This window comes from Tyto alba, unplaced genomic scaffold (assembly GCF_018691265.1).
Source record: "Tyto alba isolate M040663 unplaced genomic scaffold, T.alba_DEE_v4.0 Super-Scaffold_14, whole genome shotgun sequence".
NCBI lineage: Eukaryota > Metazoa > Chordata > Aves > Strigiformes > Tytonidae > Tyto > Tyto alba.
Genome location: NW_024881276.1, coordinates 24,583,208 through 24,603,984, shown reverse-complemented (window position 1 = coordinate 24,603,984; position 20,777 = coordinate 24,583,208). Strand labels below are relative to the sequence as shown.

At 37.6% G+C, this 20,777-nt stretch overlaps 1 protein-coding gene across 1 annotated transcript in view; it reads left to right on the top strand.

Moving 5' to 3' along the window:
* PDXK (pyridoxal kinase) overlaps window positions 1–20,777 on the top strand; it is a 47,165-nt gene that overhangs the window by 9,729 nt on the left and 16,659 nt on the right. The window contains exons 2-3 of the mRNA XM_042788573.1: window positions 10,911–10,965; window positions 18,316–18,420. Coding sequence (XP_042644507.1) covers window positions 10,911–10,965; window positions 18,316–18,420 — 160 coding nt within the window. The remainder of the gene's footprint in view (window positions 1–10,910; window positions 10,966–18,315; window positions 18,421–20,777) is intronic.

Here is a 20,777-nt window from a genome sequence, read left to right as displayed (position 1 = left end):
TGCAACTTCTCCATCTGAAATCGGTATCTAAAGTCACTGTTACCAAGCAGTAAACAGAGAGTCTCGGGTTGAGGGGGGAAGATGTATATCTCTTGGGTGGAAGGCACGCAGACATCTGCAGCACCACCTAATTCTCCCTTTTTAATGTTTGTCCTTTAGTTGGAAGAACAAGGGGGGAAACAGAAGCTGTGATTTCCTTGTCTTTCATTTACCTCAGCCCTTACAAATCAGTGTCTTGCAGATCCATCACTTGATCCCACCCCAGATGGCAGGAATGACCTCCTGCCCATGGGAAGGTCAATAAAAGATTTGTGGTATAGATGCTCTGACTCTGTAGTCAGATTGATCCTGAACTGAACTGGTGTAATGCATGGAGTAATGGTGATAAGCATGTACGTCTTGTAGGCACAAGAGGCTGTCTGTCTGAGTAGCCTATGAAGAAATGCTGATGATGTAGAACTAGGAGTTTCTTAGTGTTGAACAAAACAGCTTAGAGGGAATTTTGATAAACACATGTATTTTAGGTCATTTTAGTATCTTGGATTGAATAGTTAGCAATGCATACCAATTAATTTGTCCGGGTGGAAAGTAAAATTGAGTGACCTGGTGGTATTTGCTCTGAAACATACCTGTGTCTCCAGGGCTTATTTGGAGGAGCATCTTTAAGGCACTATTATCCTTAACTTGAATTTGGCCTGATTATGTTTCAGATATGTATTTATGTTGCAATGCTTTTCAGAAAAATCAGGAAATAAACTAGAACAAATTCACTGCAGTATCGGGCTGTTCTAGTCTTTTCTGTTCAGATGGTCACAGTGTTACAGCTAGATTAGCCCATTTGCAAATTCTCAGTAGGTACCAATTTTACCAGAGCACTTTGACAAAAATTGCAGTGTGCTCTGGCAGAAGAGAGAGACATTTTGGTTTCTGCTACAGTCTTTAGTATGCCCTCTGTGGTGTGCAGTGCTGAAGTCAGCTTGTAAATCCTGAAAATTGGTGTGCAGTTTATCAGAGGTGAAAAGGGAGTGTCACTGAAGAAACAGGCATTAGGCTACCTGAGGTGATCATCTTGCCATTTTTTGCTGATGGAGGGCTACTTGTTGTTGGGCCTGAGAACTTGTGGCCATAGAGCAACAATGAAGCATCAAATAAACGTGGCTGCAGCATATATAAAATATCCCAGACACCTCCACACGTAGCTTCTTCTCATGTGTGTTCTTTTGGAAGGCTAAGTTGGGAAGGAAAAAAAACAGTTTAAAAAATGCAGGGAGTTTGACTTGAGAGTGCAAAAGTTGAGGTGAAAGGTAGGTTCGGGTAGGGAAAGGCATGCTGGTTTGTGTTTGTTGGAAGGGTTAGGAGCACAAAACAGAGAAAAACTGCAAAACCCACACTTGCCAAACACCTGGTGCCTAGAGCAGGCACAGGACAGGGTGAAGATCCAGTGGTTTGTGTTGCTGTGGCACTAAGGACGGACATGAAGAGAGGTAGAAGCTGCTCAGTCCCGTTCTGCTTTTTGCAAGAAATGTCATGCACAACTGCTTGGAAGTTATACCAAGAAATGTTTTGCGCTACAACTCGAAGGTGCAGTGGCTTCACCACAGTGCCACCCACATACACATACACACTTGGATGAACATTACCCCGAGTTCAGATCTAACTTGGAGGAACAATAATCCAGTACCAAATTAGAGTGACAGATTGATGGGTTTGTGCTCCTCAGCCATCCTGCCCCCCCCAGAAGGGATGCCTTTTGGTGAGATTTTTTGCCCTTGGCTATGCCAAGTGATTACTCAGGAATTAAGTGTGTGATTGCAATCATTTTTATGTGTTGGCTATATAGCCAACCTGCAGTTTGTGCATTTATTGTAGGCAGTCTCAGAGAATCTGTAAATGTTGCATAAGAGTAAACCAAGCTATTTGTGCACCTGACTGCTTCTTTTGAATGTGGCCAGACCTACAGCATTATGAGCTGTTCATGTATCTGGTGTCAGATCTATAGTCACGGCAATTGTTGGTATCTTACCAAATTCGTCATCTTAATTACAACAGTGTTTTTTTCAGGGAATTTTATCTTCTTTTAGTGTGAGGGTGAACAGTTCTAACCAGATAGTTTGTTCCTATATTCTTGATTTTATTTTTGTGTATGTGTGTGTATTGTTTATGTAATCTTCATATAGCATATTTTGTAGTTCTTTTTAAAGAGTGTAAAGTTCTCTTATTTTTAACAAGTATCAGATACTATCCAAATACCATTCTTTTGTATCTGTTATAGCCTCTCAGTGTTTCCTGCATCTGTCTTTGTCACTGGTGAAATAACGTTTTTTCTCAAGGTCATCTGCTGTATTTTTTTTGTTGTCTGTTTTGTAATTGTTTAATTCTAACCTCAGAATTTGAGGTGGCCTTTTTGGTACCTGACTCTGGATTAATGAATCACCAACAATATCCCCATCATCCCTGTTCCTAAGCTAGTTTATTTGCTCTTGTATTTTTATCCTGGCACAATATCTCCAATATCTTAATGATTTTTCTTTGCAGTGCCTTGTCAAATGCTGCACTAAAATACAGCTGTATTATATGTAGAGTTCTCATTATCTACTTGGAGTGTTTTTTAAAAGCTCAGAAAGAGAAAAGAGAGATTGGGTTAGTCAATAGCAGTTTCGGTTTGGTTTATCAACCCACGCCAGCAATTATGCCTGCTTCACTAATTGCCAGGACATGCCTTTTCTTTTTCCCAAGTTCCTTTTCTCAGACTGAATTTGTGTTCTAATTTTTTACACCCAGTACAACGTATGTTTTTTTTGATTCAGTATCAATTGAAAGGAGATGCAATTAAGTGAAAGAGCTGGCACACAGTGAGAAGTGCAAGCTGCAACTGGGAAATCCTTTCTCTTTCCCCCTCTCGAAAATAATTTGATTACAGAAATTCAGTGGAGCTGTGATGTTCGTTGAAACTACAGTTTTGGCCATGTAAGATAAAGTTCTAAACTGTAGTACATAAATATCAGCGCATATATGCAAATGACTTGTAATACAATGCACACATAGAGTGTTTCACGGCCTGATGCAGAGACTTTCTTGTTGGAAAGTATTGCTGCCATTACTTAGCAAAAAACCCCACCAAAACTCAGTTACTTTGTTTGACAGGGTAATTTTAGCTGTGACATTAAAGTTAATTTTCTTAATAACTTTTAATATATATAAAAAGCTTGGAAGGGATGGGATGATTTTGGTTTATGTGATACAGTGATTTTGTAGACAAATACAGGTATTACTGGCTAATTAATTTTGTGGATTATATGCATGCTCTGCTAAAAGTCAGCAGTTTGGGGACTTACCACACCATTTCTTGAAAATTCCTCATAAACCGTGTCTATTTAAGTCTCTGTAACCCTCTTTATTGATGTATGTCTTTATGCTATAAAACTTTGTCCTTTGTCTGCTGCATCTGTCAGTGTTACATCACTACAAGAGTAATTTTCCTGTTGATGTAGGGCCTACTGTATGTGTGTCCTGTTAAAAGCAATATAGCCAGCTGTGATCTAAATGTGGATGAGGAGGGAGGTTTTCTTGAAGAAAATATGATCATATAGTGGATTCTTCAAGCCTTTGATTGGTTTCGTGTTGCTGTAGCATACTCTCAGATAAAGGCCCTCTGAAGTTAACCAGATGTGCCTTGTGCAGCCCTGAGCAGGCCAACTGGTTTGCTTTCAGTACATACATTGTGGTTCTGATGGTCTACTGGTTGATATTTTTGAGATAATGCATGGGGCACCAGACATGCTCTGTTAGTATAACTGTCTACTATTAATTTCTTCTTTTGGCTCAGATCCATTTATTCAGGTGCCTTATTCCAACTCACCTTGTTGTTGAATTTCCTTTGCTAACTGTATTTGTGGAGGCAGAGGGGTAAGACTGTAATTAGCCAATTATTATTTGTTAATTAAACTTTATAGTCATAGTTAAGATGTTCGCTGGGATAAACGTCACATATTCTTAAGCTTAACTGAAAAATTGTGTATATTTGTATTTTGTATGTATATATTTGAGATGTAGGATTTGCTCTTAACTATTCACTTTTTTTTTTTTTTAAAGTGCTGCTGTGTGCTTTAAGTTATATAAATCAAAGCATGTCCCTATTACTTGGAAAGCTTGACTGGCTTTTGAAGCTAAGGACTTTTTTTCCTTTCTGTAGAGGCTCTAGGCTTGTCACGTGCTTTCATTAATTTTTGAAAATTAAACACTGTATTTTGTATATTGGAAGGCTTCCATAAAAACCTGTTAATTTGTGGAGAAAAATAGAGGGGGTTTGCATCTGTTGCAGTTGTTGCAGCAGGTGGCATGGTCTGTGTTCTGAAAAACAAGACCACAGGCATTATACAGTACTGGAGAGGTCATGGCAGTACATAGAGTACATATAATGCAGTATAATTGATTCTGTACAACATAAATTCCCTAAGCTCTTCTTTGGCAGAGGGGAGGGACCTGTGTCTTGTTCCTAACTGTATTCTTACTGTGTGTATGAGGAACAGGACATTATCTTTTTACATCTGAGTGATACTAGTTTAAGCACAATGCTTTGCATAATGATTGTCTCCTCTCTTTATCACTATTTACTGATACTATAGTTCCGCATGAGCATAACATTTGTCCAGTTCACAGGGCTCTATGAAGGCTTGTATTTTTAGTGCTTTAAGGAGGTGAATATGCAGTATTTGAAACATAGCAGGAGGATAGACTATGTTGTCTAGATGCTCTTCTACTTCCTTAAATGACAGCACAATGGTTAGGAGGGGTTAGGAAATGATCTGGAGGTCAGACTGTGATGATCTTCTTGTGCTTTAGAACTTCCATATCTTGATCAAGAGTGCAGCTTTAGAACTTCAGTATCTTGATCAAGAGTGCAGCTTGCTGAGAAATCCTTCAGTAGCACTAAATGCTTTCTTTTACCAGGAGGATGAGTGCATACACTAAAAGGTTTGAGGGTAATAAACTTAGAACGGTTTTAAAACAGAATCCTAATATCTGTCATGGTTCCTTGCTTCTCAGGCCCTTTGCAAGGACTTGTTTTCTTTGCAGAGGCCTGGGTTTCATGACTTCTTGAATCATTCCTACGCATCACAATGTAGTTATCAAGTAGGGAAGCAGCTGAAATTAGTAGTTGTTTCAGAAATTATACCTGCATAGTGATCTTGCCCAGTAAAGGAAAACAAATCAGTAATAGAGTTGAGTTTACATACCTGAATCCTTGGTTTGGAATTCTGTGCATAATTCACTGTGCTGCCTTTTTTGGCTCTATCTGGATGGTTTTGATTCACTTGTCTAGTGAGTGTTAACCGCCTTCTCACTATTCTTGATATTTATTAATACTTTGCTTTGCTCTAACTCATCAGTTTGTTGCCATCCATTGGTACAAAGGACAGGACATACCTGCTTGGATGGTTCATCATTTGAATATTAATTTAAACAGTCATCCTTTCCATAAACTTTACTTACAAAGTGAGTATCTTGCTATAAAGTGGAGCAGTTGAAACGCAAGGAAGTTAAGTGTTATAACACAGCGTTGCATTTATTTTGGGGAAAACTAGATACATGAAAGTAAAATCCAGCTTTTGAAATTTACTTTTGAAAATTTACTTTCTTCCCTGCAGAAGCATAGTAAAGCTGCAATAGCATTTTAAACAGAAACAGCTCAGTAACAGTTTTTCACATTTCTGTAAGCATTTATCAGAGTAAATAAAATTTTTAAATGAGAATTTAGATTAATATTTACTCTGAGGCAGAGCTAATCTTTGAAATTAACAGTTTTCCATCTCAAGCGGTGTTAAGAATAACATATCACATGGGATTAGGAGGTAAAAAAGAGTACTTTTATTTGTCTCCAGACCATTGGTACATAATGTAGATTACACAAATATAAACATAAACCTTAGCAATCATTAAAACTGAATTTGAGGTGTTGCATTTCCTTCAAAATCTTCCTGTTATTTTCTTTGTTGCTACACTCACAGTTTTCCATGTGTGAAATACCTTTCTTTCTCTTGTTTTACAATCCTACCCTTTTATATAACAGGCACAATTTAGGCTGTCCTGTTGAAGGAAATGTATGTTTGTAATCTTTAATTTCTAATAATTTTAAGTACTAGTTCTTTTCAGTGAAGAAATAGCATGTTTCAGTGTATGTATGACTGAAATGTTTTCTGGAAGGGAGAGAAAGAGAGACTGTAAATCTTAAACAAAGCTCAAGTGGTAACAGTGGCAGAGTCCAAAAGGTGCATTTTTAGAAGTGAACCAGAACTGACATCTAGCTATATGTAACCTATATAACTCAAGACGTTGTCTGTCTGTCTAGGTTGTTCTACTAGTAAAACAATTGGTATCACTTGCAAAATTTGAATCCTGAAGGAGATCCACTTTTTCACTTTTTATTTGTGGCTTGGTGGCTGGATATAAGCTTAAATTACTTCCGTGCTTTTAGGAAAACTAGGCAGTTTTGCAAAAAAAGCCAATACCTTTAGAGGTTGTCCATGTATTTTGAAGTCTCTTCCTTTCTCGTGTATTGATCTTTCACTTGCTAGTTTGAGGATGTGCATTCTGATAGTTCTGTAGACTAGGTACCTGCATGGGTGATGCACCCTCTGTTTGCAAGGCTGAAACCAGGAATCATCCTCTACTGGAGTGCCCGTAAGAGACCAGATCATCCAAAACAGGGGATAGTGGTAATGTAGATGATGGGTGTCCCTGGCAGTTGGAGCCCTGGACACTTGCAGCGTATCTGCTGTAACCTACCTTTTCAAAACCAGAGGCACGGGTATCACCCCAGGCCTCTTTCTATAGGGAACAGGGAAAGTAACAAAGATATAGACTATTTACAAGCTGGTATATTAAGCGTTATTGTGCATTTGTTAGTAAGCTCAGTCCTCACACTAATCAAATATGATCCGAAGGCATTAGTTCTGACGTAGGCAAAATCCAAGTGGAGTGAGTTTATTTACACAGAGGTGCAAGGAACATGTAAGTGTGTACACAGAAAAATGACAGTTTTAACACCCAAAGTTGGGTCATTTTGCAAATGCAGCAGGCTGATATGCAAAGAAATTCAGGAAGCAAAGGCAAAGTAAGGTGAAACTGTCAGTGTGTCAATGAAGGCATTTGTCACACAGGTGGGCCTAGCAAAGTGCTACTTGTGGCTTCTGCTGTATTTTTTGAGCAAAGCGTAGAGACAGCTGTGCACTTCAGTGACCTATGATAAACCATTATCGGCTTGAATTTGTTCTCTGGTGACTGAACACCACAAAACTACTGTATAGATCTCACTTTACTTACCATTTCATGTGCAGCCTCTTCTGAATTACAGCATTTTGATTGCTCATGAAATAAGGAAAGGTGTTGAGGTGACAACTGAACCGGCGCACATATATATATATATATATATATATATAAAAGATATATATAAGATATAAATATATATATATTTACTTCAAGAACATGAAGAGATTTGTTTATGTATTTAGAAAAAAACATCAGTAACCGGTGTGGATTGATTTTAAATCCATTAATTAAAATAAGTAATTGGAATGTGTTTCATCTTCACAAGAAGAAACCTGATATAAATAATTGAGTTTAGTCCTGTGATGAATTTGTACTTTCTTGCCATTTTCCAAAGGAAATAACATTGAAAAAGTTGCTGATATCCAGCTAAGTGCATAATTTTGCATGATATTTGGTACTTTTGTGTACAAATAGGAGAGAGTGACTTTCTTTTTTCTGTGTGATTTATATGTTTCAATATGTTTGCTCTGATCTTGGTTTTCTAGGTCCGTACATAGGAAAATCATGTATTTTGAATTAGGTAGTTAACTTTCACTTAAGATATATTTAACCTCTGGTTTGTGTAGAACATTTTAATTAAATTAAAAAAACTTCATAATCCTTGCTTTTTGTTAGCTCTGCCCAATAAATTAAAAATATGGGTATATATTAAAAAGAGTTAACAAGACATCTTTTGAATACAGGTCCCTTTGCAAGCAGGGAAAGTATTCATCATTCAGTGAATCAAAAACTGTTTCTGATATGTATGGTCTTTTAGATATGCAGGGATGATAGTTGCTAGTACTGTTTTTTAATTGTTGGTTGAAGGAGGAAGATAACATTTCCTTATCCGTTTTAAATGATCAAGATGTTAATTTTGGTTTGTGTAGTTCATTTTGAAGACACAGTTTTCTCAGTAGCTGTAGAAGAGATGATTGATTCCAAAAGCTGCTTTTAACACTTCAATATCCACTGTTTTCAGGTCATCTTCTAATGATGAAATTCCATGAGACTTTTCAATTCAGTTTGCCTTGGTAGCAAACATGTACTGGCTGAACTTGACTTTATCATTCTTTTCAATTATTTTAATACTTTATGCTAAGCCTAGACCTCACTGTCTGTAGCTCTCATTTCAAAGGTAGTACTAGTTAGGTTTTCTAATTATACTTTGTTTTTTAAATGACATTTTATATCTTTTAATTGCTCTCTGTTTTGATAAACAACATGTAAAATGAAATTCTTTGAAGAAGAGTAACTGTGGCTTATTTTGAGAGTTGTATCAGAACTAGAGAATTGCATAATTAGGTGTGTTAGATTATTCATGTACATTTATTCAAAACAAGGCTTCAGATCAAATTAGTAACTGTGACAGAATAGACTAACACCAGTAAGTGACTGTTATGGAGACCTCAAAAGGCTTTTTAGCCTGTTTTGCACTGATGAGAAAAGTGTGAATATCAAGCTCCATTGCTGAATTTGAGCTGGATGTGACTCTTCCTCAACTATTTAAAAGCACTTTCTTTAACTCTCTTTTACCAAGTGTCCAGCCGAGCTAACCTGATACCTAGTTGTCTCCAAGAGAGGTCACCTCCCTCATATTTTTCCTCTGCTGATTGAAGCAGATTAACTGGTCAAAACAAACGAAAAATCCCCATTCCTACAGAAAAGCTTGTTGAGAAATCAAATGATAGCTAGTGCTGGTGAAGACAGTAAAGGAGTAATGGTCTTTCAGGTGACCATCAGCTGGTACAGTGCTTATCTGTGTTACAGAACAGCCTTCCCTACACGCACTTGTGCACGTTCTTCTTCCCTAAAGCACTAAGTGTAAACCTGATTAGTTAGTAAATCACAGTAAGTGTGTTCTGTAATGTCAGGTGTTAAATAGTTGGAGAGATGTGATCTAAATATTGCACAGAAATTGATTAATTCACAATTGTTGCCAAGATGTGTGAGGGAAATAAGAACTTCTTACACCTGTTTATTGCAAGGAGGGATATTGAATATGGGATGACAGTCTGATTAGAGGCAGTATTCTAATTTATTTCTTTGAAGAACATGTGCAAACATCAAGATCATAACAGTATTTCCGTGTTCTCACCCCTTTAATTCCTAGCTCTTTAAAATAAAATCCACCAAGGTGAAACAAGAAACAGCTGAGAGTAGAAGCTGAGGTTAATTTTAACTTGATTAGGCTGAGACAACTCACCATTCTGTCTACCATTAATGTAAGATTACTTTGCTTTCTGGTTAGGGATGAACAGAAACCTTTATTATATATTGAAAGAGTAAACTTATTCTGTGAAGACCTGTGTGGACTCTGAGCTGTGAAATGACAGGAATGCAGTATACCTCCATCTTGTAATGGTCCAGGGTTTGAAATAAAGGGCTTACCACTTAATGGCTTTCATGTGCAAGAGAAAGTACGTGCACAGGGAAAATCTAATGTCTGGCACCATACACCCAGAGATTTTTAATGTATGTGAAGGAGTTGCCTTCGTGATAAAAAGGGAGACGCGTGCATCCTGATGAAAAACGTGACTAGCAAAAGCTTCATTTGTTCACGCCCCCCTCCCCAGCAAATTGCCTGAAAGTGGATCATAAACAGCGATGCATTATTACTATTATCTCCCAGTGTGACTCACTGAGCCATGTATAGCAGCTCATCTTTTGAGGAGAATTCTTACTCAGAGCAAGTAGGATGTGGAAATAAATATTAAATGTCAGATTGTTATGTCACTGTTGCATTAGAATTTCTTTTGTGGCAGATAAAAATGTCTAAAAATTACTTGAACAGCAATGCCTGTCTGTATTAAGCAGGTATTGTCAGGTTAAAAATCCTCATTAGTGTTCTCCTGATTCGATGCTCTTATTTTCATAATACTTACCTCTCTTTTGGCAGCAAGAATGTGTTTGTTGATTTCACTAGCAAATTCTTGGATATTTCAATATTTGGTTTGCTGGTAATGCGAGGTAGCAGGTGGCTTTTGAAGCATGCTTTAGGCTTTTTTTGCTTTGTGTTCTTAAGAGCTCTCTCCCTTTGATTGCCTAATCATGCCCCAAATTAATTCTCTGTGATTTCTTTCTATTCTCTTTTAATTATAAAGAAACTGCTAGTGACGTCTAAGCATGGCTCATAACGTTAGTCCCTTTTAAGATTCTTCTGTTCTCCTTTTAGAAAGATTTGCTTCCTGGAATACTAACAGCATCCTCCCTCTGTATTTTACATTAATTTAGTACCTTGAAATTTAGACTTCTTTTCTTGCCAAGAAAGACTAGCCAAGGCTTTATTCAGGGCTTCGGTGATTGGTGCTGGACCAGCCTCTCTGTCCTTATCCCCAGACGACCTCTAGCCTGAGGATCCAGAGCTCAGTTTTTCTGGTGCTGTTACCAGTGTCACTTCTGTTCCATGTCCGCTTCTGTACTAAAGTACTGCATTGTTTGTTTATGTTGCATGTATGTTGACTCAGCTTTCACTTTAAAACAGCGCTCAAGACTTTTAAATATGCACTGGGAAATAAGGATCCTTTTTTGTGTTTGGTGATACTGATAACATATTAACAAAGCTGTGTTAGTAAAAGAAATATTCCTGTATTCTGTTACAGGTTTTGGGATTTGAAGTTGATACGGTGAACTCTGTGCAGTTTTCAAACCACACAGGTAAAATTTTACATGTGTCTTCAGATACCACTCCACAGTCGCTTGGCTCTGCCAAACATGTGGCTCACCTCATCACATGACAGTAGAAAGGAGACCAGTCTTATGGTTTCACTCACATTTTCAGAATATAGGACAGAAATGTAATTTTCATGTTTTGATCCAAGTTGCACAGAAATCTGGATTTGGGATTAGGGCATAATATGACATGGTAATGTCCTATTCTGCTACTTCAGAGTGTGAGTTTCTTTTGTTATGTAGTAATCTCATTAACTCAGACAGTGAAATAACGCAAATATGGCCATCTGTGCAGGCAGGGGTGTGAACAGGGGAGTCTTCAGTACTGTTTCCTGTGTGTTATGGCCTTGTGACACTTATAGTCATATTACCAACCCGAGCATCAGAAGAATAATGAGCTAGACACAGTGTTTCCTCTGTTTATGTGCCCACTCAGATGGCTAGCAAGTATCCTAAACTTACATTCTGGAGGGAGGGAGTGGGGTGTTAATACATTTGGGTATATGTTCACTTGGGTTCTAAGTCTGAACATGATACACTCACATAATACTTTCAGACTTTCTAACACTCATAGTTCTAGAGGACTTTATTTTTCAAAAGAAAGCTGAAATTTATGTTTGTGTTAGCAATGTCTTTCACCCATAAAGGAGCTCCAAGCCACTTGCTATTTTTAGATCAATAGACACGCATCTGCTGTCATGGTGGTGGCAGGTTGTTTGAGGGGACATCTACTCTAGAGAAGGAAATTGTAAGGGTGTCTTTAAAAAGGAATCCAGGAACAAATTCTGGAAAAGAAAAACATTTTTTTCTGAGAAAGGGAAAAAAAAAAAGTAGGCAAAAGTTGAGATACTTTCCTAGTATCTCACAGGTACAGCTCTATTAATAAACTGCTAATTTTTGGAACAGAGAGCAGACCAGGAATCCTCTGTCCTCTCTTACTATGTTGAGCTCCACGCAGCTTTCAGAAGGTTGTAAGATGTTCCTATCATGCAAGGAATTTAGTGTCACCCTGGGAAGAAGAAAGGAATGTTTCAAAGGTAGTTAGAAAACTGTCTCTGCTTGTTGAGGGAAGGCATGGTAGAGATAATAATTAAACAAGGATTGGGGGGTCTTTCCTGGCTCAGGCAAAAGGCTGCATATTTTGTACCCTTTGGCACAGTACAAAGGTTCTCTTGTGTTTTTAAGAGATACTTAGATGTGACTTATGTTTCTTTAATGTATTTAGTTTTGGAGTTTGGGATTTTTTGTTGGTTTTGATAGCTGGGTAAAACTGTTGTAATCCTCCAGAAATGAAGCAATTTTTTCTTTTGAAATAACTCAGTACTCAAAATGGATGAGCACTTGTCATTTGTTGGCTTTCAGTTTCAAGATTAAATCAGCTTTACAGGGCGTTAAAAGAGCTTAATAGAAGTTTTATTGGACCATAAACTGAATGTGTCTGAAAGTAGGAAAATTACATTACCAATCGGATGACCAAGTTCTTAAAACAGGAAAAAAAGAGTTGGTTTTTTTTTTTTTTAATAGTATCACAACTGGAGAAAGTTTACCAGTGCTTCGTTCAAGGTTTGTCAGACAATGAAGATAGTAGAAGAAACAACAAAGTAGTGATTATTTACCCCACCCCTCCCCAAAGGCCTAAATGAACATCCTAAAACCAAAAATGTCTCAAAGATCACAAGTTGTTAAAATATTTGGAACTTTTATTTCGTCTCCTGGTGTTTAGCAGTCACATTATTATTTTTTTTCTGTAGTTTTGATTGTCTTAGTAAATGTGTTAAAAATCCCAAAAGATTGCTGCACAACCTCATGGCTTTGGGAAGCAGAGCTTTCATTAAAAATCACAATAATGTGTTTGGCACTTGCTAAGCATGTGCGAAAGGAGATTATATTTAGAAGTATTGGTCATTTGGCTGAAAGAGGAAGGAATGAAAGAAAGGAAGGGCACATATCACCTTTTATGGCAGGTCTAGTTTTCTAACACTGCAGTTTTTCCATTAAATCCTTTCTACCCTTTCTTAGATTGAGGGATCCATTCTAAGACCAGTGGCTTTGCACCTCCTCGTTGAGAGAGGCATGTAAGAACATGTGGTATCCTCACACAAAGAGTTTTCCAAGCTTAAACATTGACGCATGCCTGCACACCAACTTGCACTAGTACCTGGAAATCAGTGTACCACTGCAGGGGTTAATGAACAGAAACTGCCACGCTGGGCTGTGGCTTGTGTCTGGAGCAGTGCTGCAATACACAGGAATTGTGTGCTGGATGAATGGGTGAAGGTAACTTGATTTTCCTACAAGAACAAGATTTTGAGAACCCTTTTTATGGTCATCATTAAAGCTGAAGGACTAATTTCTGCTTCAAAGTCTAGCTGTAAACTTTAGTTTCTAAAAGAATGCCACATACCAGAGGGGCACAGGTAGCAAAGTGTATGAGGTTTTGCACATGACGTTCTTTCCTTCCTCATCCCTGTCTTTAAACCTGACCCTGTCAGCAAAAGATAAAACGCAGAGAGAATTTATGACTGACAGCTGTTCTTTGTTGGATCATTATTGCAACTTTTTGCCCTGTCTTTAAATTAGTAAAATACCAGGGGCCTATTTCTGCTGACTTCTGCTCAGAAAATTCAGCTTTCATTAGTCTCTGATAATCCTGAAATTTGGAAAATGTGCTTTAAATCATTCCCCTTGGGAGAACAATTTGTCATGTTGCTTGGTGAGGAACTTTTATGATTAGAGTGACTCACCCTTGAATGGCATCATGCTTCATGTACAAATAAAAGAAGCTGTCATGTAACCTACAAAGATTATGTGCTTTTTATGCTATTTTACTGTATTGTTTGCAGAAGCATCTAATTGTCTGATATTCAAAAATAAAAATTAGATTTTTTTTTAATTGTATCAAGGTTTTTTTAGGGTGCATTTTTAACTCTTCAGTGATTTGCATTTTTGTTTTTAATTGGTAGGTTAATGGTAAGCATGTAATGTGCTTACTTTGCCATCCAAATCCTACCTTTGAAACTGCTCCAGCAAAAATAGTCTGTTTTTTTTCTGTTCCTTTTTATTTTTAAGCAAAGCACTTTTGACATCCACTTAGTGGGTGTGTAGTGGGTGGCTGGGTTGTCTGGTAGGTCTAATACATGAGAAATTATAACTATGTCTCATTGATGTGATTCTTCACAGTCTGCTGCCCATATGCAGTCATTCACACCTATGCAGTGCAGGACAAAAAGAAAAGATCTCCACTCGTGCCTAACACTGGTAGTATTTTACTCCCACACTGACCAGCTGTAAAAAATCTAGTGGAGAACTTGGTACTGTATTTCTAGTTTTGTTGATGGCCTCCTGGTAGCTCAAGATTAAGACGTGTTTAGACCAGGCTGTCTGCCAGAGTTTGCATGTGAATTTTGTGACACAGATGCAGTGAGATTGCCTGCCATCATGTGCTTTAAACACTAGATCTTCCTTCCTTTTTCCCATGTAAAATATTTGGTTACTGAAGCAGCTTGCCATAGTTTTGCAGGGAGCACCACAGGAGGAACTCAAACCTCAGAACAGAATGTTCTGTGTTGGAAAACAAAGAAATCTTACATGTCTTGCTGTGCTTAAGTGGTAGTTTGTTTTTTGTTTTGTGGTTTTTTTCTTCTTGTGGTATGCCTGGGATTTTTATTCTTTTATTTTTTCCATGTTTTTGAAAGTAATTAAAAGGCTTATAAATACATCCCAAAGGAGGAAGGCAAGAAAGAAAAGTGTGTAAATTCATCTTGGGTGCAGTATCTCTTGGTTGTGGTTTTGGATTTTTTTCTTTTTCATACAGATGAACCAAGACACTTCCTTGGAGACTAATGAATATGTTTATTATTTTAGAGGGATAAGTGACAAGAGGCATCATATCTTACCTGTTTTTCATTCCCTTATCTGCTAATATGTAAACCCTATTTGCAATAAAAGGCCATAACACAGATAAGCAGAAGTGATATAAAGATGTTTAAATGTTTATGTTCATCTGTGTGTTTAAAATTATTACTAATATTGGAGACTAATGCACTCAGTCTGAGCCAAGTGCTGTTTTGGAGAGCTGCATCATGCAGTGTTCTCTCTGCAAGGAAGACTCAGCTTTCTTCCTCTGTGGAGGATACAAACCAAGATCTCATCTTAATATCCAAGATAAAAGAGTAATAATTTGATACAGCTGCTATGCCTAACCAGCTCTGTAGTTTTCAAATGGGATGCAGTTGTTTTGCCAAGTACAAACTTGAAACTCATTCTTTAATTTTCTTGGCTGTGGTTCTTGTATGATGTGTGCAAATATCCAGGTACTGTGAGTCTTCGAATTTCTGTATTGTTGAGTGCCATGGTGGAAATACTACTGCAGAGTAGGAGTTACTGTAAGTAGACAGTTAAACAGAAGATTTGAAGTTTTTTCTTGCTGTTTTTCAGATACTCATATTTAGTGTTGTAAGGCATAGGGATAACATTTCTAGAAGCTGACTTTCTTTTAGGACTTGAAAGGCAGCTCTGGGCCTTTGAAATCTGCTCATGGCCAGCCAAGTTCTTATGCCTAGCCAAGGAAGACAGCAATTCCATGTTATCATCCTTGACTCCAACCATTTGTGCTTTTCCCTAAAGCCAGTTGGACCTCACATGTTTAAGCTTGCTGTTGGCACTCCCTGCTAATTAGCTTTGGGATGAGGGCTGATGCAGTGGTGTTTTGACCACACAGTATCTATCTGGATTTTTTGTCTTTCCCCTTTCAGAATAGTCCCTCTCCCTCTTCCTGGGACCCCAAAGTACCCATCCTTCAGTTAGTGAAACCACTTTTGAACATAAGTAACTGGCTTTTTCTTCTGTCCCTCTACAGAAGCTGCTTTTTGGTTGTATATTCCACCAGAAGAGTAGGATAAATGCAGAGTTGTGGGATTTGTTCCTTGTTCGTCATGTTACATGAAGTTACCCTGGGGAAAGGCCTTAAGGTGGTTTCCATCTTCCTGCCAGTTTTGATTTTGTTTGTTTCTTCTTACTCGAACATAATTCACCTCCAAGTGAAATCACAGTTCTCTGCAGATCCAGTGAAAGCATTGCTCTTTTTCTTCTGTCTGAATAGCTGGGGCTTCCCTGAGAGCTTCCCTGGGGCTTCTTTTTCCTCCAGCTGTTGTGTGATTAGACTTTAGGTGGTATTGCATGTGTTACCAGGTAGCAAAAAGGATCCTCTAGATACCCTTGGAAGTCATTGCTACAGAGTTCAGACAATGTCCCTGCCCCATGTGGGTAATTTACCAATTCCTGAGCTAGGCTGGGCTGCTACCTAACATTTTGTTTCCATACTTCTTTCCCTCCCTCAGTGGAGGATCAGTGTGACACAGACCCTGTGCATTGACTGCTCAAGACAGCTTGACACAGGAAGGTGAACTTTTAGTTAAATAGAGAATGTGTAGGGTCCCTCTGTAGGAATGGCTCCCGACACTATCTACATCGGACAATCGATTATAGTTATTTTTATAGCAATGTATGAGATGAATGACTGCTCTTTTGCCACCTGACCTTGATTCTGGGTGAAAACCGTACTCGGTTTCACTGATAGGCACAATGGAATAAAAAGGGCTCTATTGTGTCCCTGTATGGACTGGCTTTGCAGTGCTAATAGAAGTAGAGATTTGGGGAAGAGGAGTAGGCAGATTACTTCTCTCTGAAGCTGCAGGTGTGACAGAACAAACATCTGCATGCGTTAAATAAGCTGAATACATGTAGTCAAGGATTCCTCATAAATAAGCGGAGTTACTTGTAGTCAGGAGTTCCTCATACACTTGGAGCTAGACGTGTGCCCAGGTGTTAGGTGTTACCATTTTGAATATCACTATGTTCTGCAATGAAACTACAGCCCTAACATACGGGAATCCCTCACTTTGTCCATTTCTTCACAGAGACTTTTAAAAAAGCTTTTGCTCCGGAAAGAATTGTAGTGGCTGATGTGAGTCAGTCCCCCAGCCAGCTGGCAGTGAGTCGTGTTTTAGAGGCTAGGCCTTTGTGAGCTGAGGAGAACAAAATGATCCATCTGCTCATCCTACTGTGGGAGTATTTGCATTCATAAGAAGGAAAACTGCAAGATTTGCTTATCCTAGGCTCTAGGCACCTTTTGGCAGTTACTCTAATAACACAGTTTAGAGTGGTAATCAAAGCCAACAGTTTTTATCACAGAATTCTCTAACTCCAAAAGGAGTCAAAACAAACAAAATACCATTGTCTTCAAACAGGGGTGATGTGGAAGAAGATACCTCATTTAACATTTCACTTTTCCTAATTCCAGCTAATAAAAAGATAAGCTTTTCAACAAACTGAATTCATGGAGGTTGGAAGAGTTAAATCATGTGTGCTTCATCTAATATCCTGGAGGAAGCTCCCTTCTTACATGCAATGGACTGATGGCTGCCAACTAGATGGGCAGGCATTGATGACAAGGTGCAAGGTGCATTTACATTTTTGAACAAATGTTTTGAGTCTGTCAAGGGAGATTTTATTTTTTTCCCTTGAAATTGGCTGCCATGGAGCCTGGTCCATTGTTAGCTGAAATCAGTTCAGCTTCTCCCAAGTAACTTCACCTTCTATCTGTTTCTCAGCCAAGGATATTGACTTGTAATTCTTAGAGAACATTCATGAATAGGAGTGTATGGATATTATTTGCCTGTTTATAGTGTCTTTCTGATACTCATTTGCCTCAGCATTAAAACTGTGATATTTTTGGAAGAAAATCTGTCAGATGACATTGTATGTTCAAAGAGCATCTATGACAGTGTTCTACTGTAGTCACTCTATTACATGCAGGTCCTAGTGAACGCTGTATCTGATGGGTGCAGCAGTGCTGCATGCCTGTGTCCAGACATATTCACAAGCGTGTTTAAGCTTGTCATCTAGCTGTCAATCATTTTATTTTTCTTTTTTTTTATAGCATAAAATAACAAAAATAGATTATACTGACACCTCCACCAGTGAAGTCTCAAGCATACATTTGTCCCCCTCCACACAGGAAAGGGATAGTTGTATAGGCTCCATGGGAAAACTTGCAGGTGCTTGTGTGTGCTCTGCTCAATTTGCTGATAAATGGACTGTTTCAAACTCCTGTGTAGTCACTCTAGTTCTTTTGGGAAACAGAGGTGCTAAGAAGTTGAGCACGTTAACTCTTCTGCTGACAGCAGCTTTCATTCAGTAACAGCATTTTACAGAAGAGGAGGTGAAAATGCTTACTGGTGCTAATATCTAATATAGTCCCTCCCAGTGTATAATCTGTGTGATCCTAAATTGAAAATCTAGCTCTCAAAAAATTATCCGGTCTTTACTTTGCAGGTTATGCCCACTGGAAGGGTCAGGTGTTAAATTCAGATGAACTTCATGAACTGTATGAAGGACTTAAGCTGAACAAGGTCAACCGGTATGATTATGTACTCACAGGTAAGAAGAGCTCATTCCTTGGAGTTCCCATGAGATGTAAACAAAAATAAAGAAATATAAACCATATTCCTCTTTATTCCAAACTAAGCAATTATATTTTCCCTCGTTTGATTCCTCCTGCAATATCATCTGTATATATAGTTTCAACTGCTCATGCTGTTTAGTTTGAAACGACCAGTGCTCTCCAGCCTGAAGGTTGTAATTGGGTGTGTAAATTGATCCACTTGTACAGTTTACAGACTTGTACAGGCTTAATTAATGTTTTGGGAGTGCCTCTACTGAAGAAACGATAAGGAATGTCAGAGTATTATTTTAAAATTTATTATGAAGACATGAGTTTAATCCTTTCTCCTAAATTTGCAGTATTGGCACTCTGCAGTACTGTAGTATGATTTTATATACAGTTGTCTGTCCTTGTTTTTTCTACTTGATCTTTAAGGGGTAGTGCTTTGGATACAGACCAAGAATGAGCAGGGTTGGATTTTGGTTTTGACTCTGTCATATCTTGATTTTTTGCTCCCTTGTTACTATGTAGGTCCTCTGAGTGGATACAGTACTGCAGGACATAAGGATTGTGCAGTGTTTCCCTTTGCTTGCCACTAGGTGCAAAATATTGATGAATATGAGCAAAGAGAACTTCTTGTAGCATGCTTTATAGAAAAGAGAGATTCTATGTGAAGTTTTTATTAAAAACTTGTTCTCATCCAATTCCTGGTGCTCAAATGTAGATTACCAGTCGGGTTTCACCTCAGTAAGAGCTATGCATCCGGTTTAGATTAACAGTATCAATTTTTTATAGCAGTGAACAGTCACTTTTTAAAGGTAAACAGAAATACATTGCCAGATTTGATTGATTTTATGGCTTCCACATGTAGGAAAGTGCTTTATACACAGGGAAAACTGGAGACTTGTGTATGGATTATAACCCCAAAGCAGTCATTCTGGTTTGAAAGGTGTGGCATGTCTGAAGAGTTGCTGTCAGTTCTTTTTCAGGGAATATTTCCGAAGTAAAGGAAACTAAGTAGAAAACAGACTGAACTAAGGTTAAGCAATGAATTTCAGCATAAATGGGTTCTTTGTGATTGAGAAATAGACAAACGCCCTTTCTTTCCTTGAAAGAATTCACACAAAGGACGTTTCCAGGAAAAACAAACTGTATTGTAGAAGTTTTCAGAAGATGTTAGTATGCAAATTTGTAAATAATGTTTGAGTATTCTTTTAGCTGAAATGTTCCTTTTTTATTTTACTTTTGACTTTTGGAAGAGACCCCAACTCCTTTCCTATCACAGCCTTGCACTGACAAAACAGATGTAAGAGATTAAAAATGGTAGGAGGAAAAATAGAAGTCTTCAGCAAAAATAAATTTTGGAGAAAAAAATGAATATTTATTAATATGCATTCAAAAATAGGATTTGTGGGTAGATAAGTCAGTGTATTGTTCATGTTTGTTTAAAAATCTTGTTCAGTGTAGCCATTTTCAGTATAGACAAAAAGAAGGCATGGGTAGAAACGGCACTAATTTCTTAAAATCTGGTTACATTCTCAGTGTTTTAATGTTCAGTTGTGCTGTAGCTGAACTTAAAATTCAGGTTTTTTCATTCAGGACCAAAAGACCAATTTTTCTCTTCAAACAGAAACAGCCACTCACTATAGTGCACAACTGTACTTTATACCTCCAACAACCTGGATAAGATTATTCAAACACTGAGAACAAATTAATTTGTCATCAGATGGGACTTGACTGTAATTGTATGTCTGATGACTGTAGATATCTTGTCTGAGATGGAAATTATTATCTTTAGGCTGATTATACAAAATAACGCTTTGTTAACTTTTGAGACTTAGTTATTTGTAGATCTTCATATATTTGTTTCATTTACAGTAAAACACTCAAGAGATGAACTCCAATTCAGTGTAATTTTTTTGAAACACCAATGATGTTAATCATAATCTGTATTTTTTTTCAGCCAGTCTAACATCAAAGGTCATTTCAAACAAAAATCTTTGCTTGGCTTTTTTGACTGATTATCAGCATTTTACATACATAAGACAAAGCATTTTGGCCAAAGATATTGGAAGCTTTTTCCATTTCTCTGCAACATCTAAGAATTAAGCAATTTTGCAAGTTAAGAAAAAAAATCTCCAAAATGTATTTTTAAATATTTCAGTAGAGTGGACATTTCCAAGCAAAAGATTTGAAGAAGCTACCTTGCTAAAAGTAATACTATTAAATGAACTAAAAGAAATGCAAATCAAATTATTAATTAATAAATGTTGTAAATAAAGTTAATACGTGAAATCAATATATAAAGAAACATCTATAAAATAAATAAATTAATGATTAAATAAGAATATTG